Source organism: Sceloporus occidentalis, unplaced genomic scaffold (assembly GCF_023333645.1).
Source record: "Sceloporus occidentalis isolate IW3139 unplaced genomic scaffold, rSceOcc1.0.p SCAF_181, whole genome shotgun sequence".
In the NCBI taxonomy this organism is placed as follows: Eukaryota; Metazoa; Chordata; class Lepidosauria; order Squamata; family Phrynosomatidae; genus Sceloporus; species Sceloporus occidentalis.
Window position 1 is genome coordinate 669,469 of NW_028317161.1, and position 24,750 is coordinate 694,218.

Here is a 24,750-nt window from a genome sequence, read left to right on the forward strand (position 1 = left end):
TAAGATCCAGATCCCCCGCAGCGATGCAGGGGACCTGGATCCTCCTGTGTTATGCCCCCCCCCCAACTTACCGGTGCATCTGAGTCCCCGGTGCTTAGTCCGGGCAACGTGTAGAGCTCTACCCGATTCGCGTAGACAACTTCCACTGCAGCAGAAGTTGTCTACGGGATCAGGTAGAGTTCTACACGCTGCCCGGACTAAGCACCGGGGACTCAGATGCAGGGGACCTCAAGCGGAAGTTGTCTACGCGAATCGCGTAGAGCTCTACACGCTGCCCGGACTAAGCACCGGGGACTCAGAAGCTCCGGTAAGTTTGGAGGAGGGAGGGGGAGGGAGTGTTAAACGGGGGCATAAGGCATTTCTGGAGGCAGAGTGCTCTGTGAAATGCCTTTTAACCCCTTTAATGCCACTCTGCCTTCAGAAATGCCTTCTAACCCTCTATACGCCACTCTGCCACCTGAAATGCCTTATACCTCCCTATATGCCACTCTGCCGCATAATATGCCTTTTAACCCACTAAATGCCAGAGTGGCATATAGGGGAAAAAGGCAATTCTGGAGGCAGCGTGGCACATAGGGGGTCAAAAGGCATATCATGGGGCACAGTGGCATATAGAGGGTTAAAAGGCATATCATGGGGCAGAGTGGCATATAGGGGGTATAAGGCATTTCTGGGGCAGAGTGGCATATAGGGGGTATAAGGCATTTCTGGGGCAGAGTGGCAAGCCAGATATGCATAACTGGGGGGGGCAGGTTGTAAAAAAAGGAAATAAAAACAAAATATTTTTCTCAATCATAGCTTTTATTAACAAACAATTGTTCACATAGTTTACATGAATTAACATTTACTGGTAAAACTTTTTTCCTATAGGGTCCTCTTATATTCAGGCTTTTTCTTTTTTTCCTAAATTAATATTCAGATTTTGGGGGGTCGTCTTATAATCAGGGTCGTCTTATATTCGAGCAAATATGGTATTTTTGTGTATTGATCAAAAGATCAAAAGGGTAAACAATAAAAATAATTTTGCTCATATTTTCCAAAGGTGCCCATATTTGTGGAGGGTACTGTATATGGAAAGTGAAACTTTGTTATATGTGGAAATCGTAGCTCATCCAAACTTGGTATTTAAAAAATAAAATCATTTTTAGTGTTTTGCACACCCTGCTTTACAAATTTAAGTTACAAATGCAAAAGTAGATAATGCTAGACCTGTATAAATGTACACTTTATAGAGTTACTGTTTTTTTATTTTTTTATTTTACTGGTGTTGATGTAGGGATTATTATAATCTAAAATATGCAAAAGCAATATTTTATAAAATATGCAAAATTAAGGCACTATTAATTGGCATAGGATAATATGGAATATTAATATAAAGAGATACTCTAAATTATATCTCTGATCCTAAATAACTGCACACCACACCAAAATGTATAATTCAAAATAAGACATTATACCACCACTATTGTTATGTATCACCAAATTATGATCTAAAATATGTAAAAGCAATATTATATAAACTATGCAAAATTCAGGTGCTATTAATTGTCATAGAATAATATAGAATATTAATATAAAGAGATATTCTATATTTTATCTCTGATCCTAAATAACTGCACATCACACCAAAATGTATAATTCAAAATAAGACATTATACCACCACTATTGTTATGCAAGATATAATTTATGGTAAAAAAAAATAAATATATAAAATATCTATATGATCTGTGCAATACAAAATATAAAACAGAAGCCATACAGTATAAAACTTGAAAACATCTAAAAATATGTTACAATATAGAATACAGTGTATTATTCATTAGTTATCAAGTATGAATTACTGGCTGATGGATAGAACACACAAGATGCAACAAGTGAAACACAGCGCATTGCATAAACATTCCATATTCATCAAAATGATGTCACCTTAGAGAAACAGCATGTGTTAGTATCCAATAATTCCACCATCACACCAAACCAGTTATCTTTTTTTTCCAATACACTCAGCAACAATAAACCATCTCAGGAATTACAAACTGACAACAAAATGCAGAACGCATAATTAGAGTGGTAACAAAAATCACTATATCTTACTATACAAGTCTGTTGCAGTTTTATTGATCGCTACAATTTAAAAAGAAATTGACAAGTATAGAATTGTAGCTTCAATTATGCAACTAAATAATAAAAAAGTGGGTGAGCAAAAAGTATATAATAAAAATAATATTTAATACACCACAAATATGTGACCCAAAATATATAAATACCTCGCAGTAAGAGTAGTCTGAAACAAAAGAAATGTGTTTTGCCTGCTCATTCATGTTTTTTTAATTGTTACATATATTACCAATTATCCAAGGGTATGCAAACTTTTCATCACAACTGTATATATATAAAAATATACTGAACACAAATACACAAGAGAATATAGATGGATCTATTATAAAAAACATAAAATAACTAATAGCTAACTGGAACAAACAGGAAGAATATGTCTAAAATCTCAATAATACTATTCACAAAAAATTTAATAAATCAAATTCTACATTAAAACCTTTGATGTGTTAATGTGCTAAGATAAAAAGCCCATTCAATTTCTTTCTGACATATACTATGAACCAAATAATTTCCTCTCCAACTACCCTTTCAATATCGAAGTGGAAACCTGTAGGAACCTGTGGATTTCTGTGAAATGAGCAGAGATACTACAATATGTTACATGTATCCTCTCTTGTTAGTAGTACGATCGTTTGAGTGATAAAGTTTTGTTCCCTTTTATAGCTTTTAACCTGTTTCTGTCTAAGATTAGATGTAAGAATTATATTCAGTTCTGTATCTCTACATAGAATTGGCCAATGTTTTTGAATTTTTTTTCTTTCTGTTTATGATGGCTATTAAAGTAAGAATAATAGCTATGTCCTCCCCTTTGTCTGGATCCCTTACTTTAGGGGATCAACAACTCTTCTCTTGCTTTTTTATCTATTTCCAAAAAAGTTTGAGAGGACAGACAAACCTTATCACTACAATTCACTCCCATGGATTAAAACTCTCCAATAAGGATCCTGGGTGTAATTAGTTATGAAACCATTAACTTAATAACATGGTGGAAATTATGTCAAAGGCCATAACCTTGTATTACCCATTTATGAAAGTGTTAACTATCAAAGGTGTTAGTGGAACTTTTCCAGATCATCTAAAAAATTATATTCATCAAAATAGTTGGATAGATTTGACCATTAAATTAACTTACTAGCCTTGAGAATAATTGGGGGTATCTTCGAATTTTCTCAACTTCCTAAGGTACTCATCTGACAAAACATACATAAGACATATATGAAGTGTAATATTTCATGCAAGACAGATACAATTGTAAGCATGATAGATAACACACAGCAACAATATTCTTATGTATATAAGATATATCAAATATCTAGGTATACTTTCAAACTATGGATTACCAGTTTTATTGTTTTTAGAGTACATGGTTTGTGATCCAAACTTAGTCTTCTGACTATCCTACCACTGGCATGGTGTGTGGAAACAGGCAGCATTCATTATTGAAAGTAAAGTTGCTGGTGACCTGATGGATACTTAACTTTGTTCATATATAGATACTGTAGCTGTTATCGAAGTACATTTGCTCTGCTGATACCAGTTCTAGCAATCTCCCTGACTTTTTTGTTTTTATTTTTTTGCAGGTCACTGCTAGAGGGTTTGGACCATTGTTGCAGTTTGCCTATACTGCAAAGCTGTTACTAAGCAAAGAAAACATACAAGAAGTCATTCACTGTGCTGAATTCCTGCGTATGCAGAACCTGGAAGACTCATGCTTCAGTTTTCTTCAGACGCAGCTTCTCAACAATGAGGATGGCTTGTTTTTGTGCAAGAAAGACACCTCATGCCAGCAAATACACAATGAGACTTTTGATTGTGAAGAGGAAACAATGGAATCTGAAACTTCCAAAATATCCTGCCCTAAAGAACGAACGCACCAGGAGCCTTTCTGCTTTGGCTCAGATAGGCTGGTAGCAGAACGAAATGAAGTTATTTTGCCTAATTCTGATATGCAAAGGTACAACAAGGAAAACTTAGACAAGGATCCTGTGATCCGCTATCCAAAATATAAGAAGTACCAGCTGGCTTGTACCAAGAATGTCTACAATAATACATCACCCAGTACCTCAGGTTTCAAAAGCACATTCAACGACCAGAGTTCAGAAATTGGTCTGAAAGTAGGGCTCCCCTTAAACCATATCAAAAGTGAGCCTCAGGATGAGGAGAATGATGAAGAGAGCATAACACTTTGCTTGTCTGGAGATGAGACTGACATCAGGGATAAGGAAGGGGATGTTGAGATGGTAAGGAAAGAACCCAGCCCAGTTAGCATGGATAACTCAAAAATGATGTCATCCCCTTCCTGTTTAAGAACTTTTTTCAGCAGAACAAAAGGAAGGGAGGTTATTGACCTTTCTGGTTCTTCCCATCAGCGGTTTGTCAGAAGTCCTTCATGCCCTGTGGAAAAGGGAGCAGCTCAGGGTGACCATAAAACTGATTATAACCCTTTCACTGGGAATTATGAACTGCCTTGTGAACCTCCTAAGGACTCTTCTAGTTTCCTCACAATGTCTCCTTTCAAAGGATTAGAACTCGCCTCTAAGCAGGAGATGGAACTGGATAGAAAGAGTGTCATATTCTCATCAAGTGCTTGTGACCAAATAAGCACTCCGGTGCAATCCTATTCTGGTGTAAGCTCCTTGGACAAAGAGTTTTCTGAGCATGTGCCAAAGGGTCTTTGGGCAGGAGCTAGCCAATCTCTACCTAGCTCACATACCTTTTCTCACAGTGGACTAATAACAGACCCATTACCAGGCAGGCTTCGGACTAACACTAGTTGCCCTGTGCCAATTAAGGTTTGTCCTCGTTCTCCACCTTTGGAAACCAGGACCAGAACATCTAGCTCATGCTCCTCATACTCTTATGCAGAAGACGGCAGTGGCGGCTCTCCTTGCAGCCTCCCACTATGTGAATTTTCATCATCTCCCTGTTCACAGGGCCCAAGGTTCCCAACAACTGACCATCAAGAGGTCTGTTCAATAGTTGACTCCATCTACAACCAAGGCAGGCCACAGATTAAATGTGAACAGTCATATGGAACAAATTCTAGTGATGAGTCTGGGTCATTCTCAGAAGCAGACAGCGAGTCATGCCCTGTTCAGGACAGGGGGCCTGAGGTAATCTGCATGAATACTGCATGTACATTTATACATACACACTACTTTTTTAACAGCGCTTCTAGTTTTCATGACCCATATACACAGTGTTTGTGTCATTCACTCTTTCCACATGATTTGTAGAAACATAGGCTAGCGTTTTTTTTATGTTTAGTTTGGCCGATTAAATGGAAATACGCCAATAAAAAGGCACACTAATTGAAGTCACTTGTTTTAAAATGCTACAACAGAGGGGCTTTTCGACGGCGAACATTTTCTTGTTTAGAATTTTTTATAGTAATAATGCTGTAGCTAAAATCACAAGTGAATCCCTAACATTCTTCTTCTTAGTGGTGTCCCTGCTTTTACATAAGTTCATATCCCACATACTTTTCTGATTTTAGCACTTTTACAGCTAATACAGCAATAGAAATAGATTATCCCAGTACCCAGTACCCTTCCAAGAAATAACTCATTAATCAGGTAAAATGTTGCCTCATTCATTGTCATGTGTTTTAGGCTGTTGCACAAAAAAACTGAAAAAGCTTATTTTCTAGCTTCTGTTTTATGCAGTAAAGGATTCAGAGAATCTGATTATAGAGCGTGCAATTCATGTTTTGTGTAAGTGAACAGCATCCTTAATCCTCGCGCTTGAAGGTATCGAGGCAGTTAGATTCATATGGTGAAACAGGGGGACTGATAATTTTCTGGAAAACAGAAGACTGGTTTCTGAAAGTTCTAAGCCTAAAATATTCAGTAAGCAGAAGGAAACTGAAAAGAAAAAACGAAGATAGAAAACAGTAAAAGTTTTTAATACTCTTTCACAGCACTAAATCTCTTGGTCCTGGTAGTGGCGTTTAGGCAGGCCCAATCCCCACCCTATGCTCCTCCTAGACCCATACAATTGGAATGTGTTTAGGTCTAGCCCCACCCATGTAATGTTTAACCCTGCCCCTTGCAAAGCCACTCCCCCAAAAAGGGGGACTACTCTGTGTAGTCGGACCCTGGAAGTTTCCAGGTATGACAAAAGCTCTGTAGAAAGCAAAAAATATATAATTAAGAGAAATGTGAACGCAAATAACAAAATTAATACAAATTCCATGTTAAATTTGGCATTAAAGAAGTGTCCAAAGCAAAATGAAAATGGACATAAAATGAATATGAATGAGACCCAACCAGGTCGTATATGTACTAGCTAAACACACTTTCAGTTGTCATGTAGAGTAGAGGGCTTCTAGGCTAGTATATGTACTGTAGGTACACCAATGCATCTAAAAAATTTATTAATTTGCAAGGGAAAACAGTAACATTGTTGCTTTAGTTTTAGTCTCCTGTTTTATTAGAATGCTAAACACAAATACAGATAATTTGCTATTTAATCAATTTAGTGCAATAGTTACGAGCATCATCTTTTTATCATTTAAGTAGTCAATGAAGCAGACTTTTGTTTTAGTGCATGTGGTTAGAGGAGTAGCTAGGCTTCAGGCTTTTACCAATACTTTTTATGTAATTTTGTGAATGAATAGCTGATTAAAAAAATGAGAATGAAGACAATGCATTTTTTATACAGTTTAGACTGCAAAAGCATTATTTTGTCACGTTAAGTTACATTAAGATTGACTTTCTGGGCTGCAGAGCAGTGTAATATACTAATAATCACCAAAAAGTATGAGATCTTTGAGAAAATAGACATCAGGGAATAAACGAGGGACAAAGGATTTGGGTTCCAAACAGAGGTCCTTCAGGTATGTAATAATCTGATATGTGTTTCTTCTTTAAGCCATGTAGCAATTAAATTATTTAGTAGACGGTATATACCAAAACTGAAAACTTTACGAATCACTATGTTATATTTCTGGTTCATAGAGACAGCTAGTTAATTTTCTTATTTACAAATACTATTCAAATCAGATTCCCATAGACAGACAATAGCATAACAGCACGTCCACCCCCGAAGGGAACGTTGCCAGACTGAAACTCAAGTGAACACACAGAGGCGTACAACTGTTCATATACTAATTATTTGGGTTGTTAGACATGATTTGGTCTTTTTTAGATTTCTTATAATATGTAGTCCAAACCATTGGCAATAAATGAACACTTTCCATTTGGGCCCAGTCAAAAATACCTTTTTTCTTTAAAAAAAAATAAAAATTTATATGTTGAACATAATTCAAAATGTAGAATGATTTACATTTTAAGTGAAGGTATCATTGCAAACTTCAAATTTTTGTAATGTTTTAATAATTGTTTCTGTTATTAATTGCATTCAATCAGAATTACACAAATATCTATGTCTAAAGGTTGAGGAAGGAAGCAAAATTCTGATGCCCAAAAAAATCAGAATGATCTTTGTAAGCCAAGCTGTCCACATCACCATGCAAAGGTTATCTGTGCTGTGTAAAGTGCAGAGTAGCGTTTTTGTTTGGGTGGCTGGTAAATGATATGACTTGACCTAGTCCCACAGCTGGAGAGGTACAAAGTCTAGCACGGGGTGGCTGTGTGAACGGGCGCAAGGTACATAAGCTTCACACAGCCTTTGTGAGAGGAAGAGACATGCAAGGTGAACTCTTAACATCTAACGTTACTGTGGGCAATTATTAACCTGATTTATATTAAGATCCTTTTTAACTCCAAATGGCAATCAGATTTCTCCTTGGATCAACAAGCACTAAATAAATATTAATTCCTATACTATCATACATAGCCCCCTATTTTCTGCTTCATTGAAAAAGTACCCAGGCATTTTAAATACATCTAATGTATTTGCTAGCACCACCTCTTCAGACAGTGAATTCCATACTTTTATTGTCCTTACTGTAATAAATCTCCTCCGCTGTCGTAGACGTAATCTACTTTCTTCAAGTCCATATTGATATATCATTATCATATCCACTCTAAGCCGCCGTTTCTCTAATGTGTACAAATTTAACTTTTCTAGCCTTTCTTGATAACTAAAACTTTCCATTCCCCTTATTAGGTTTGTGCCCCTCCTCTGAACTTTCTCTAGTTCCATAATGTATTTTTTGAGAAAAGGCACCCAGAATTGAACTGCATATTCAAGGTGTGGTCTTACCATTGACCTGTAAAGAGGCAGAATAATATTTTCATGTTGGTCATGAAGAAGTTGTGATTGAGATGTCTGCTGCAAAAGCACAGATCTTGATCGATTTTACAACTCAGTGAGCACATCTGGGAAGATCTTTTGATCTCCCAAGCCACTACAAACAAAAGTGCACAAAATATGAGAATTGAGACAGACCTGCTTACAAGGGGACACGTGGGAGGTATGCCATCAGAGGCATGTGTATTATTTCACTAAGCCACAGTTCATGGTGAGATAAAGTGTGCCATTTAATTTATTCATAAAAAGCCAGCCTTGGCAAATGTCTCATGTGAGAAGGACAAATTGGCCCTAAAATATGACGAAATGTCTCTTGATAGGGGGTAACATTAAATATATGCATTATACTAGCCAATTCTTATCCCCTGGTTATGACACTAACCTAAGAGAGCAAGCGTTTCTTTTGGGTCTCAAACCATCTCTCTTTCCTGCTTCATTTTTAAAAGCTCTGAATTTTATCACAGTGTTATGCAGTCACAAAATCCACAATAGTCTGCAAAGAAGCAACTGGAAGCAGGGCCGGCCCTACAATGGAGCCGACTGGGGCCGAGCGGGGTTTTTTTGTTTTTTTTTTAAGCGGAGGAGAGAGAGAGGGGCACCGAGTGGTTTTCGCTTACCCACTCGGCGCCCCTCTCTCTCTCCTCTGCGGCGAGTTTCCCTGTTCGGTCTCTGTGCCGGCTTGTAATGCAGAGCGCCGGAAGTGACGTGAATTTCCGGCGCTCAGCATTACAAGCCGGCACCGTGGCAGCACAGGGAGACTCGCCGCAGGACTGTTTAAGGGTAAATACCGGTGGGGGGGTAGATAATGCCGCCCCCCCCGGCGTCGGCGGGGGGCGGCATTTTAAACTTCGCCCCAGGCGGCGTTAAGAGTCTTCGGCCGGCCCTGACTGGAAGTTTGTTTAGAAACCAACTTGTTACTCAGTTACATAAGTGGCTGCCGAGAAGTAATACAAGGCGTATTCAGCGATTAGGAAGCATACCAATAACATAAGTTATGGTGGGTAAAGGTGACGGAAAACCCTTCCACTAAAAATTAGGAAGCATGGAACCATGTTTTTCATTTTACTTCTAAAAAGTCTCTGCGACCAAACGCTGGTTTTGGCATGAATTATTAAACCATTTGCAGGAGGTATGAAAGCCTCTGAAAATCATCCACTAAAAATATTCTGCAGGATTCCTGAAGTGAAAGTCACACTTTCTGGTGTTCAGTTCAATAACTCAAATGGTAATGCCCGAGTGCGATATAGACGTTATAACTTGGACTCTTACTGCCATCGTGTGGCAAAAAAGTAAATTCTGCTTCAATTTTCTTTTTAAATAGATGACATTCTAAATGTTTTTATATTTGTTAGTATTATGGAAATGTTTTCCATGTCTCTTACAATAGCAAATTCACAAAACATTCATTTTTTATTATTTTGAGAAAAAAAATGTTTTTCTTTTCGTTTCCTTTTCTTTCTTTTTTCCTTTCGTGTCCTTTCCTTTAGTTCCTTTCCTTCCTATGGGCATAGGGGGGAAAAAATATGGATGGAGAAATTATATGGCCAGCCTATAAAAATCCCCTGGGTCTGATTCTGACATGGATCCTTCTGTGTAACCTGCTAATAAGGAAAAAATATGAACCTTATTATAACATAACTGATGTGTAGTCAGTGTCCCTAACCATCCACACCAGCGCTCTGTCCTAACGTTCATACAAAGTCATTGGTTGATCTCATCTAACCAAAACAAAAGGTGTGTTACATAAGCTTAAAATAGAATAAAATACATCCTCTGTTTATTCAGTGAAGCATATATTCACATTTCCTAGGGGTTTAACCTACTGGTAGTATTTGTATATCTATGCATGAGCACTTACACATGATACTTACTATTTGCTGAAGTTTACAACGTATTATTATTATGTATTGTTTTATTGTTACGTTACAATTTGACTTACAGAAACAAGAGGTAAGGAGGGCCCTGCTCAAACAAGCTAACAATCTATAAGTATTTATCTTAACTCAAAAACGTTTCATTTATTAGCCAAAGGCAGGGCACGCGATGTCTAGCTTGCCACCGCACTGCAGAAATTCACTGTTATCAAGTCTTAACATTAACCCTGTTTAACAACAAAAAGCAGGACAAGCAGGCAATTCCATGTAGTCGACTGAGTTGAAACTGAAAAAACAGAGCAGCTAGGAAGGGCAGGATAAATAAAGGATGATTGCCAAAACAGATAAGGCCAATGGTCAAATGAAGTTTCAACAGGTTTAAATTAGGAGACCAGCTGGACCAAATAGTTGTTGTCTGCCCACAAATCCAACGGTTAATGTTTAGTCACACGAGGCACTGTGTATAATTGTTTATGACTTTCTTTTCTTTTATGTAGGTGAAACTGCCCTTTCCTATTGATCAAATCACAGATCTTCCACGCAATGATTTTCAGATGATGATAAAGATGCACAAGCTTACCTCAGAGCAGCTTGAGTTTATTCATGATGTGCGCCGCCGAAGCAAAAACAGGATTGCTGCCCAACGCTGTCGGAAGCGGAAACTTGACTGCATTCAAAATTTAGAATGTGAAATACATAAACTTGTGAGTACCGGGTGAAACCGCTCGCTTGCAGGGGACTATATAACTTGTTTTAGTATGTGATAGAAAGGGGGTTCAATATGAAAAATAAGACTTTGGCAAAACATAAAGCCCAGTAAAGCACTCAGTCTCAAAAATACTTTAACCCACACCTAACAGATGGCAACAAATTGTAAAATGGCCTCCTTTATTATCTAAAAAATACTTTTTACATTATGCAGACATTGCATGCATTATTTTATTTTTAACTTTAGGGTAGGTGCTTTTGTTTGACAAATGGTAGAGCCATTCTTATTTGTATTACTATATAGCCAAATTGAATCTGCAGTCTGCCAGAATATAGCAACGTGCGTGATGACATCCCCTAATGGCTCACTTATAGGCCTGACATTGAATTTTCACTCTGCCCCTCCTTTTAAAGTGGAGTTTTTAAACTTAGTTTAATAATTAGCATTAGTTATTACATACATGATCGATCTTTGCTCTGGTAGAATTGTATTAACATATTGTGTCAATACTACAATAGACAACATGAATCACATGTCCCACATATAAAGATGCCATTGTGGTGATCATCCAAAGAAGAACCACATGTAGCCCACCAATTCACTCTGTCACCTTATTAAAAAAAACTGTGCAGTCCTCAATCTAAAATTTTAGAAGATTTATTATGGCCTTGCAATTGATTTTTGTAATTCTTTCAGGTGTGCGAGAAAGAAAAGTTGTTAACTGAGAGAAACCAGCTGAAGGCATGTATGGGAGAGCTACTGGACAATTTCTCTTGTCTTTCCCAGGAAGTTTGTAGGGATATCCAGAGCCCTGAGCAGATACAAGCTCTGCATAGATATTGCCCTGTCCTTAGACCAATGGATCTACCCACGGCTGCCACTTTCAACCCTTTACCGGCAAGAGGAGAACAGAATCTTGTCACAGCTCAGGACATCGGGGAAAACATGCAGTGTTGCAACGAGCAAGGCTCGATTCAACTTGGAGCTCACTCACTTCCTAATAACACACCAGAGAATTGTATTGCAAGAGGTGCGCCAGGGGGAGCTGATCATGGTACTTACACGGAGAGGGGGGTTTGTATGGAGCAGAACAGCCAAACAGTGACGGTGGACTTCTGTCAGGAAATGACAGAGAAGTGTACAACTGATGAACAGCCAAGGAAAGATTTCACCTAGTGTCATCAGGCTATGCAATTATAGGGTTGTGCAGAAGTCTACTAAAAAAAGCTATTGGCTGTCACTGTCTCCAGGAAACCTTGTCGGTGCACACTACAGCAGTCTTAGCGGCAATACTGTTCTGTAAGGATTTCCCTCCTCTCGAAAAGCAGGAGTTCTCTTCATGATGGTGCTATACCTTGCTCAGGCAGGGAACTATAGAGTAACAATACTGTCATCCTTCTGTTTTGTTTCTTAATGTATTCTAACTTCAAATCTTAACAGGGATGGAAGGAACACCTCCAAGATCCAACAGCAGCTTATATTCTCAGTGACCCATGTCACAAACCAATCTCAGGAATTTCTTCTGAATGTTCATTTTTTTCTTCTTCATTGAAGACCGTTAATAAACAAAAAAAGGTTTTATATGTAAACTGTAAATAGATGACAAAACCCATATGCAAAAAGCTCATACAACCCTCACACCCTCCCCACTCCACCCTCCAACTGGAAAGCTCTCTCTTTTTTATTGTCCAAGCAAAGATCCGACATTCCTTTTTTAAGTCACATGGGACAAAATACTCAGTGTTCTTCACAGCTCTACAGTATCATTCAGTTTATAGTGACAACACCAGGCACTTTTTTTTCTGGGATTAATGACCTCTAATCTGCAGTCTGGCACCATCATGTCAGTCCACCATTTTTATTTTTGGGTTTCAGAAGGTATCAAGTTCTGCTGATTCTTTCAACTATGTCATACTTGCACTGAGTTAGGCTATTGTGTGTCATTTTGTAACATTGCTATATATGCATAATCTGCTTTGTAAAACAAGGGAAAACAAGCAAACACTCAGGAGAATACAATGTAGGAACATTTTCTTGCCAAATATTGCATTCGCCAGATAGTATAATATTTAAAAATAACTATTGTTTGCCATTCCCCATTAACAAAATGCTGTTTTCATTAAAAAAAAGACAGTATTTGATATTGTTTGTTATACTCTGTACTGTAACTGAAACAAAAGCAAAAAGTTGTTATCCACCTGACTTCCGTTTGGTTTCAAGGAAGAGGGGGCGGGAGTGGTTAAATGTTCCTGCTAATACTGGGTGTCCAAGAAAGGTTCTCATTTGGAACATGAGTACATTCACTGTATTTTTGACTCCTGGAGCCCTTAACTCTAGCATGAAAATCACTTACCTCATCCGATGAAGTCCACAATGCTTAATTCTGGGCCATCTTACAAAAAAATCCCTTGTGCCCAATATTGTTGTGTTCAAACAGCCCCAACTCCCACCCAAATGTAATAGTGAGTCATATAATAGTAAGCTATGATGTTTTTAGTTTAAGATGAAAAAAGAGAATGGATTGTTGTTTTAGTGTCGCTTTAGTAAATTTTAAGGGCTCTTGAGCTGCAGAAGCCTATTTGAAGGTAAACAACTTCTCAGTCAATTAAGCTTAATGGCAGATGCCCCAGCCCTATTCGTATGCCTGTGGTCTGTTCCATAAATTGAGTTTTCCAAAATTATTTGTCCTTTGAGATGAAACGTTATGAGGTTAGAATGTTGATAAGTGCAGTTAAATGTGTGCAAAAGACTGGCTGCAAATGCATTTCCTTTTTTTTGTGTGACCATTGTGTATAAACTGTTACAATTCCCTTTTCAGCCCATTGAGAAGTATTTTTTTAGTAAAAAAAAAAAAGGTAGTACTTGCAACCTTTCCAGTGCACATCATTGTTTAAAAGACACATCTGCAATGACAGTAAAACCCGCTGTTTTCAACTGATGCATTTCATTGACTATAGTGAATATCTATAAATATAACACTATATAGACATCTTGCAGTTGTTGGAGAGGGTGCTGTTACTAGCGTGGTATAAGGTCCATGTGTTGTGTGTATAGCTTGAATCTTGAATTAACTGTTCCCCTAATACAAAGTACTTTCATAGTAACTGAAGTAACTAAAATATTTGGACTATAAGTGTAACTCGTAACAGGGATTCTTTTGGCCCTTTTTTTCTATTATAATGTAGTTCTGGAGTGTTGTCCCACCTCACCTTTGCTATCAGAGCTTCTTCTGTTCCACAAAGGTCTAACACCCCTGCTGAACATAGATGTTAAACATTTTAGTATTGAATTTAGTAAGGTATTCTATTGGTATCAGAGCTACAAAGTGTTACTCTTACAGTTTATCAAGTGTTATATCTGTATATTATTACAGATGTATGAAAATAATTAACAATTGGATGATCTAGTGTAAAAAAAGCTTTACAAATGATATAGGAAGTTATATATAAAGCTTGTGCTCAATCAACTGGACCACTGGTAGCGGTAGATGTGTCAGTTCTTGAGGAGATGTATAAAAGATATCCACTATGTTAAGCTTTATGTTTGTCTAACCCTTCATTTTGACTAACTCTACATAAAAGATGACCCCTGTTTTTGTCAAGTTACTTGTACCCTACTTGACAAAATCCATAGTGATTTCTACCACAATGGTACTGAATGCACGACTGACAATTTTACTGAAGAGTTACTATGCAAATTCATTAAAATGGGCAACTATTACTGAAATATGTTTCACTTTACCTTTAGTCCCATTTATTTTTTATTTTTTTATTTGCATACAAAAACCACATCATAAAGTTTAGAGATTATTGTCTATTTGTTTATATAGTGCCATCATGTTCCAAAGTGCTTTACAATGGAATGAATAAAGATGAATTTTACACTTATCTACAAACCTGGTAAAAATAACAATTAAAAAAAAACCCAAGACATGGATATCTGAAGCCATTACATCCCAGTTGTTATTTACTTTAGAAATGGGTATAAAGGGAGTATCTGGCAGAATCTTCTTTTCTAACCTAGTTATTACGCAGTCAATTTTACTGACCAAAATTAGGATTCCATTTTAACATCTTATTCTCACAAATGCAGATACCGTAATTATATTAATTATACTACAGTGATTATATTAATTGGGAATAAGCTGTAAAGTAGAAAACAAAAAACACCAGTAAAAGAACAAAAACATAACCTTTAATAAATACCAAATAACAATAAGTATAAACACCACAAAGACGAAAGACATATTCACTAAACAATGCACAGAAGTAACAATTAAAGGGAAAATGCCATGAGTCACAATAAGTTAAAAAAAACCCATTTAATTAAAAAGCACAGGAACAGACACTACTCCTTATGTATCATATAGTGTACTATTAAGGATTATACTGTATGTCCAATGTGTAAGTAAGCAGCAATTCTAGAGACTAAATAAAAGATGCTATTGTTGGTCAGTGCAGATGTGGCGGTTTTGAATGCGGAATATTAGTTTTGAGAACATCTCTAATTAGCAGACAAAATTTGCTGCCACAACTAAAGACACCTAGCATCTCTACATTTCTGGATTAAACAAAATAAATTTAAAAGAGCATAGGGAATAGAAGCCAAAACCCCCCACCCGCGTTTCACCCACACGGCTTTGGTAGGTATTAGCTTTGTTATATTCTAGCGTGGGGTGATTTCCCACGTTTACATAACATTAGACTTAATCATATTTCTGTTTTGCAATAATATTACATATCTAAAACTGCCACATCTGCATTGAGTAACAATGGTGTCTTTTATTTAGTCTCTAGGATTGCAGCCTACTTAAACAATGGATATATAATCCTTAACACTACACTAAATGATACATAGGGAAACATCTTTATTCCCATGCTTTTTGATTAAGGGTTTTTTTATTTACTTATTTTGGCTCACAGCATTTTTGTCTTAAGTGTCACTTGTGCACACTGATTAGTGCATTTTCTCTGTGTGCAGGGTATGTTATACTTCTCATTAGTTATTTATCAAAGGTTAGAGGGTAGATGTTGAAAACAGACTGTTGGATTTAAATGACTGTTGTGTATTAATACTAATAAAACAAGTTTCCTATTTAGATGAATGCTATGTTGCCAGTTTATAAAGACCATTAAAAAATAGTGTTATATATATATATATATGTTTCTTATGTTAATTACAAGATTCAGGCTGCCACTGATACAGAAATGGAATTAAGTAGTATTAGCGCATAGTATCTTATCTTTATATGGAATATTCTGGTTGGATCTTGGTGTTCTCCAGCAACGTTTTGACTTCAGCATCATATCTGATGCTGTTCAATACTCCTTTTTATTTATTTTTGTGTAAATAAATTATTTGGATTTTCTATTATTATTGATCATATTTGTAATGTTGTTACAGTCATGTACCATATACTTAAAAAGGAAAAAAATGTTTAGGTATAATATTGTAAAGTTCATTGCCTGCATGGTGTTGTAATTTGTGAGAATTTGGCATACGTTAAGTTGAGTAGGTGGAAAGATAACTGGTACCATCAACATTTATAGACATTGATTTATCACTTGTTCTTGATTTTATTTTATTTTTTTATTTTTCTATTTTTTTCTATAAACCCCCTTACATTGGTTTTTCTAACCTGTACTACTGCTCCAATCTCCCTTTGGCTATATGCTGGCACTGTTAAGGAAATGCATGGTCACTTTTCTCTTGTTTAACCAAACTTTCTTTACTTTCACTTTGGCTGGTTTGCTGTTTTGCTGTTTGTATCTGAAACACAGTTATGGATAGTATCAATTTTGTATCTTTTTCTGTATTGGACAAGTAAGCTGACGCTCATTTGAGATATTCTAGAAGAGAAAACCATACTTTATAACGTGTTTTTAGCATTTGTTAATTTTGAGCTTGGTACCTTTAAAACTATTTTTTTGGTTTGTTGGGTATTTGCAGGGCCTCACAATAGTTTGTATGCTGAAATCTTGGCTGAATAACAAAACTTACTGGAAATATAAGTGAATCTAGAAGTCCTATCACTGTATATTATATGAGATTCTGTAAGTTATGAACATTGAAGTGTAGCTCTTGAATACACTAAATATCTCTTGTTCCCATATCTCCTCTGCCACCTTCTAAAGATTCTGCATTCAGTTGCTGGGTTTTATATTTCAAGAACAATTCTTCTGTGAAGTGGTTCGAAGGGTGTTATCAACACCATAGCTAATAGAGTGATTGTACCGATTGCATTATCTTTGCCAGTTTGTTTCTATAACTGATTGATGGTATGTTTTGGTCAAAAGTGATCGTATCACTGTAACAACCATTTGTTCATTATGACTGATTTAACAAAAATCCAGTCAGGCTTACCATCAAACATTGTCATTGTTTCTCAGTGCTTTTGAAGAAGACACTTATTCAGGTTCCTTTCATGCCATATATAGGCAACCTCCTGTATTAGTCTACAAGATCACCAAAGACGTACACACTTAGAAAAGCTTGGTTTAGCTCTGTTTAAGTGGTTGGTCCTGTTTAATACATAATATGTTTTAATCACTACCGATTGAGCTATGCATTATGCAGGGCCAGCTCCTTTTGAAGGTGAAACTTATAAGAATTGGCCTTTCATAATACATTGTCATATGCTGTCTTGTGAACAAACCTTAGACCCACTCTTGGTTTTAAAAGTTAAGGTTATAAGTAAAAAGATTCAACATACTTTCAACACATGCCATTAATATAATCATACACAAACAAATGCATTTCATATATACAAATCACAAATCATATTTTTGTCATGACATTTTATAGTAACTGTATCACTTACATAGGTATCTCCTCTCCTTCCACTAATGGGCCCCATTATGGAGGAGGTATCACCATCTGTTATAGCATGTCTACTTAACCTGGCTTGGAGTTTGAAATTAATGAATATTTCGGAATATGAAATACACCAAACTTTTGAAATGAAATTCATTTAATTCACTAATTTATTTTAATGTGAACTCGAGACACTATGATGCATCAGAAATACATGTTCTCTATCATGTCAACAGCTTCAAGTATTCCTAAAAATGACAATACAGTAAAAACATTTTTGGAACCTGTACTTAGACAAAAAAAAATAATTGCCAGGCCAAAAGTGCTTCTCTTCTAGTTAGTGGGTTGGATTTACACCTCGTGTTCCTAAGGTAAACAAATGTTTGGATTTTACATTGTAGCTTTCTAAAAGTGGATTTAAATTGTGTCTTTTAGCCAAGATCCAAGATGTCCAAAACTAGACTCCATACACCATTACTTTACTGGGGTAGTTTTCCAGGGTAGGCTACACAGAGTTCTTCCTTAATGAATGCTACCATAAGGGGATAAGGCCAATCACACACATGGGTTGGGCTGACCAACCACCATTCCCCTCCCCAGAGAAAGAAAACGCTAACCCATGGAAATAGGCCTAAACCTGGAGAACTCACTGGTATGGATATTACAAGCACTGATTGAGAAGAACTATTAAAAACTGTTAGGTACTCTGTGTTATACCTGAAAGCAATTCATTAAAAAAACTAACCACTAACATTATTAACAATGCTTTATATTACTTTTTTATATATTTCTTTTTCTGTCGAGCCATACTTTTTGTTTTTTGTTTCTTCTTGTAGTCATAGACGTGGGCATAGCTATTACGGTATGTCTCTTCATTGAGATTTAAATGGGGGTTAATATATGTAAAGAAGATTAAAGACTCTTAAAAGCATTTACATGATCTGTAGCTAATGTGGCAGTTACCATAGATATCGAGTGTCATGTTTGTATTCATTTTTAACACATTAACTGTAAACAAGATGGCTTTTATAGAGAGAAAGATTAATTGAGGGGTTTTGTAGATTAGATGGTTTCTTTAAATCAGCTCTACAACTTTTCACATCTCAACAGTTTAGGGCTCAAGATATCCTCACAAATGATCTGGTTGCACTGTGTTTGAAACTATAATTCTAAAGTAATTTAACACAATTAATTCTTTTGAACTAATACATCTCTTACTAACACATTAATCACACCAATAATTCTCCACCTCTCTGTAGTTTCCTTGTGTCATACGGGCATTATATGTGTTGTAATGATTGACATCTACAAGTTGTCTTGTGGTTATTATGACGGTTGTAACAACAATAAATTGGGATCGTGGAAGATTGAGAGGAACTTTTCTATGGGCACTAACATTTGTGGCAAAGCCATTAGACTTCAATTCCCAACCATTGGAACTTAGCTTATATATTCATTATTTAATAGTTTTAACATGTATATTATGATTTAAGAGTTATGTATTATAGTAGTATATACTTTTGTTATGCTATGTATTTTGTGGGTGTGGTGACTGTATTACATGACAAGACAATTGGTTTTAAACCATAGCAAAGTGAAAGAAGGATATTTTTTTGTAATTACTGATAATCCCTTGTTTATACAGTGGCTTTTTTTAGTGGCTTCTGTCTTTAGCAGAAGAATTAATCTTATGGACCTGTTGACCTTATGGTTTTTTTTTACAGAATCACAGCTGATACTAAGTACTAAATGTCAATGTAAAAATGATTATTATATGACTTGCACATATGTATAAACAAAATTGCCATGGGCTACGAGCTACCATTACGTATGCATTTTAGTTTTCATGAATACTATGGAAAACAGAGAGTGGTTGCAACCTCTGGTCTTATAATAAGCATACCCTGGAACTTCACAGAGCTGCGACCCACCAGAGCTCCTGCTCTTAATAGAAGGATATATGTCCATGCATTTGGAAAACAATTGGAAGGCGCTGGGAAGGAAGCATGATAAGTGGGCATGGCAAAAATGCCACTCTAATGCTTTAGATTAAACACACTTGAACGCTCAGTAATCATCTGATTTCTAGAGCTTCTGAGGGAAATCTAGAGTGTTTGAAGGTATGATGCCAAGTGTCAGTTAAGGTGAATTACAGTGGCTGGATTAGGTGTACACATCTGTTATTATTTTGTGTGTTAAAAGGAAATTAATATGATTAAAAGGCCTCTAGGCTTGATATTTATAGTATTATGACCTTAATGGATAGGTTTTTTTTCTGAGCCTCTGGGTATTTTACCTGTGTATAAATGAATAATTGTTCAGAGCTAAATGCTATAAAATACAGCCTACTCCCAAAATATTTTGGGGTTGCAAATGCTCAGTATCCAAGCACTTCCATAAAAAAAGGTGGACTAGAGAGTGCAAACGTATTGTGATTGATTTTTCTTATAGAGATTAGCATTTTTTTAAAGAGGCTGCATCTAGGTATTGCTTTGATTAAAGGAGGTCTTTATACTGAATAAGCAAACCAGTGGTAAGGGCAAGATCATTTTGAAGATTTTACATAGAGCCAATTAGAATTTAGTATTCAGTCAATGATACATTTCATAGCTTCTAAATACTACCAAAAATCATGAACTGGGGAGAGAAATAATGTGAAATAATATTTTCTCTATGTAGCCATAAAGAGAACAGTAATGCCTGACCAAAGAAAAACATAACAGTTGGCTTTTTATTGTGAACATGTGAGATGTGCTAATTATATTAGTTCTTGCCTGCACCCCATGAGATTACCAAATGGGTCCTTGATAGAACCTCAAACTAGTTGTTAGAAGGTTTCAAAACCACCGTTAAATAGATCCTGCATTCCCAGGGAGGTCACGAGATTATTAAATGTGTCAATCCATGAACTCATATTAAACAATACTACTACCTTGTGAAGATAAAACTATATGTTTCCTGCACAGCATCTAGGTACAAAGAGCAGGTTAATGTCATTACAGTGTTTCCTCACTGGACTCTACCAATCACATATGCAGCTTTTGTGGCCTCTGTTCTTATCCACGTAGATTGTATATATCCAGGTAACTGTTTCCCTAAACATGTATATGTGCAGTAAAGTATGTTTATGTATTTATGAAAATTTAAAAGAAAAAAAAATAATACAAGAAATCCAGTGATATTTAATGACTTTGGCATCCTCTTGGGTGCTGTATTAACATATATAATGACCTACTGTCTGTGTACATAAACATATACAAACATTATACATAAAGGATTTATAGAGGAGCATTATGGGACAGTGAAATTATTTTTCTCCTTATAAATTAAAGTGTTAAATAAACCATAAAAAATATTTAATCAACAATTCATAAGCTGTGCATGATATGATGCAGTTTTGACCTTTTCCATTGCAGGATTATGTGCCCAGAACCTTGGCTAAAGGGCAACATTGGTTGTGCATCATTGTGATAAGAGCAAAATAACTGTTACTTTTTTGTGTTGACATATTTATACCTAGCAATCTATTGACAAGAGAGCTGTATTAATTTTCCATCTGTTTCAGGATACTTGAATGCTACTTTTATTTTTATCTAATGTATCTGCTCCTACTTTTGCTGTATGTGTGGACTGTCCAACCAAAAACGGTGACACTTTTTATTTATACTGTTTACTTACTGCAACGTTTTCCTTTTAAATTTCCAGATGATCGACAACATCTCCCATAATGCCACACTTTGCTGTCTGAGGATGATAGAAATTGTTGTTTACAAACAGCCTGTCTCCAAACCGGACACCTGTCATTAACCCTTTGACTGCCAAACTTTGGGTGCAAAAGCAGCACTTTTATGATGTACACTAAAGGGTTAATGCATGCATTGTCCAGGATGAAACCTATTCTGCCCATTGTCCTTAAGGGGTTAAAAAAAATAGTTCTGACATTAGGTGGATTGAAAGAATTTTTAATGTTATTACTTTTAGAAAATGCCAACAGTACGCCTATTTTGTTTGTTCATTACACACATCAACTCTCTGGGGCTGAAATGATCCTCTGTTTTTTTGGATATTTTAAAAACTATAGGGTTATACATGCAGAGAAAAATGAGTATTCCATCTTTGTGTATGGCAACCCCTCCGCTCTGCTTTTTTTTATTGGATCTCATTTTATCCACCGATGGCTATATTTTTAGGAAATAGATGGTGATTGCTCTACATGGTCACTTTGGATCCATCACATATGCAAATATATCACCGTTGTGGTGATCAGTTCATTTTAGACATGGCTTGTTGTAAGATAATGAAACAAGCATTTGATGCGAAATTACAAATTACAGGAAGTCTCTTGAAACACATGGCTCTGGCAGTAGCTTGATTTATTATAGGTGAACTGATTGTTCTGGCATCTTTTTTTATCATTTTTTATTTTCTTTTTCACTCCTGCGCTATCGAGGCCTCTAAATCTGGATATTACTCACTCTGACCAAAGCAACGCATGCTCCCAGTCCAGTTGCTCATGTCAGAATCCTCATAATGTTTTCCAATCCATTGGATTCAAGTGCACCTCCCATATCTTTGCCTTGCAGACTTTAGACTCCATATACAAACAGGGTTTTATCAGCGTATGCAAAAGATAAAACTCCTCCCCAGGTCAAACAGAATGGACAGTACTTCACACACATCTACCTGTAAAAATCCTCTGTACCTCTCATAACTGGTCAATGACTGTAACAGGTTGCATCAGGTGTTTTTTCTACATACTTTTTACACAGATTCTATGCGATGTAACTTAATTCAATGCAGCATTTTATTGTACTAGTTCTTAAGCTTGTCTATTATTTTTTTTCTAGGTAACTGTGGTTTTTTTTCTTGTGGTTTTTCTTCTAATTAAAAAAAGATGAGCTGTTTACGCTTATTATATGTTACTAAAAGTTTTTACCTTTTTGGAAAGAAAAATGATGCTTTGGACTAATGAGTTAAAATGTGTAAATACAGTATTGTGCAAATTTTCATTCATTTGAAAGGCTAGTGTTAACTAAATTTTGTCTAGACACCATTTCTGTTGAAATAAAGACATATCATTATGTATTGCAAACATGAATTTCTGTAGGTTCCTTTTTTGCCGTCTCTCTTTTGTCATCATTACATCTCAAGTCATTGGTTGCATTATAATTTAAGATTTATTAAGATAACTAAAGATCACAGTTTCCAAGGGACATTTGGGTGCATGGGGGTTATCTGTTGTAAAGGTTAAAAACAGATAATGTCATTGTAAAAATGCTGCCCAGCTAAATTAATTTATTAACTACGTAAAAATATATCAGAGACATGGAATTGTAAAAACACTAAATAATTAAGCCAGTTCCCCTGCTCCCTGGCTATTTTGCATGCTAGAGATGCGGTCTTATGAACATATCTCCCTGCATGTCATACTTACTGCCAGTCAGCTCTACTGTTGACTGCTGCACGTCTGTTCTCCTGCAACCTGGATCCTTCCCCTAACTCTTGTATGAATAGAGAAGTTAAGGTCTTCAGAATAGAATTCATACTCCAATCAAAAATCTACAAAGTTATAAGACTTGAATGACCTGTGAGTTTGCAAATTGAAGTTGAACATTTTGAATCCACTACTTCACTATGCATTACAAAGGGCGAACATTAGTAAGGTTTCGCTACAAGAGATTGGATAGTAGAAATTGTGACGATACAGATACTTGGAGCAGCCTCTCCCCCAGGATGTATCGTCCAGAAAGGAGCGTTGCTGAGACCGGGGTCAAGTCTGTGACTATATCTCCCCCAGGATGCTGGTCTCAGTAGGGGAAACTTTTGGAGCGAGGCTGAAGGGTCAGTAGACGGTAGCAGGTTTGACCTGAGCTGGGGTAGGCATCAAGTCCTTTAGCCACTGGATAGGAAGGCATGTATTGATCCCTCTGCCTCCAAGTACAGCCCTTACGGAGGCTGCCAAGTGTTAAGCTCAATGCTGACAGATCCGAAGACTCTGCCGCAACCCTCCCAAGAAATGGACGCACATCAAACTCTTGGGGAAGACTTCTCTGTTTATTGCAAGGCATACAAGGTTATATAGGAAAACAAGGGGTGGGTAAAACACTACAAACAACCAAGTACTTTGTATACAAAAGGAAAGTTAACATAAAGAAATTAACTCAGGCATTTAATTAATACAATACAATAGTTCACACCACCACAAAAGATCAATACCATCACCTCAAGATAATGGTATTGCAGACAGGAAGCAGCACCAATAAACATAACGGGATTATACAAGGCAGGAACTTTTAAACACATGAAATACATCCTGGGATACAATAGTTCACACCACACCACAACAAAGGGTTAATAACATCAGCTCCAGATAATGGCAGTACAGACAGGAAGCAGCACCAATAAACATAAAGGGATTATACAAAGAAGGAACATCAGTTCGAAAATACAAAATTCACATTAACCCTTGTATGCCCACAAGTCTCAGATGGCTACCATCACAGAAATATCCCATAAACTATATTAACTATGCAGAGTTGGCTTATTAATTATATCATGAGAAGTTAACTATTGTCAGACAATTTATAAAGCGAAGTCATCTGGGTATATGGAATACGAATTCAAGTGATCAGTCCAGTTAAGATTTAACTCAAGCTGACAAGACTTGACATGGCCAAGTTCAAAAAATGCATAGGAACACGGGTTATCCCAACCTAATTTATTATTCTCTTAGAAAACTGCAGTACTGTTTGAAATAGACCATAGGCTTTATAGGTCGGTTAGCACAAGTCACTGGATTTATTACAGGTACATGGACGGTTGTAACCATGTTACTGTGTTTTGTTCACTCAATCTCAGTGCTTGTTTGAGGACTCTGTCTAATGTGTGTGCATATTTGCCTTTACATTCTCTTGAGTAATGGCTGGTGTTTTGAGGTTCTCTGATATAATTACATAGTTCTCTCCATTTTTCTGTGTCGTCACAGCTGGCAATATTTTGTGTTCTGTTAACATGTTTTC

At 36.4% G+C, this 24,750-nt stretch overlaps 1 protein-coding gene across 1 annotated transcript in view; it reads left to right on the forward strand.

The window, feature by feature from the left end:
- The window catches only part of LOC149278762 (transcription regulator protein BACH2-like), a 34,670-nt gene extending 22,576 nt beyond the window's left edge, over nucleotides 1–12,094 (forward strand). The window contains exons 2-4 of the mRNA XM_089501757.1: nucleotides 3,700–5,232; nucleotides 10,707–10,913; nucleotides 11,615–12,094. Of these exons, the coding sequence (XP_089357883.1) occupies nucleotides 3,700–5,232; nucleotides 10,707–10,913; nucleotides 11,615–12,094 (2,220 nt within the window). The remainder of the gene's footprint in view (nucleotides 1–3,699; nucleotides 5,233–10,706; nucleotides 10,914–11,614) is intronic.
- The last annotated feature ends 12,656 nt before the right edge of the window (nucleotides 12,095–24,750 follow it).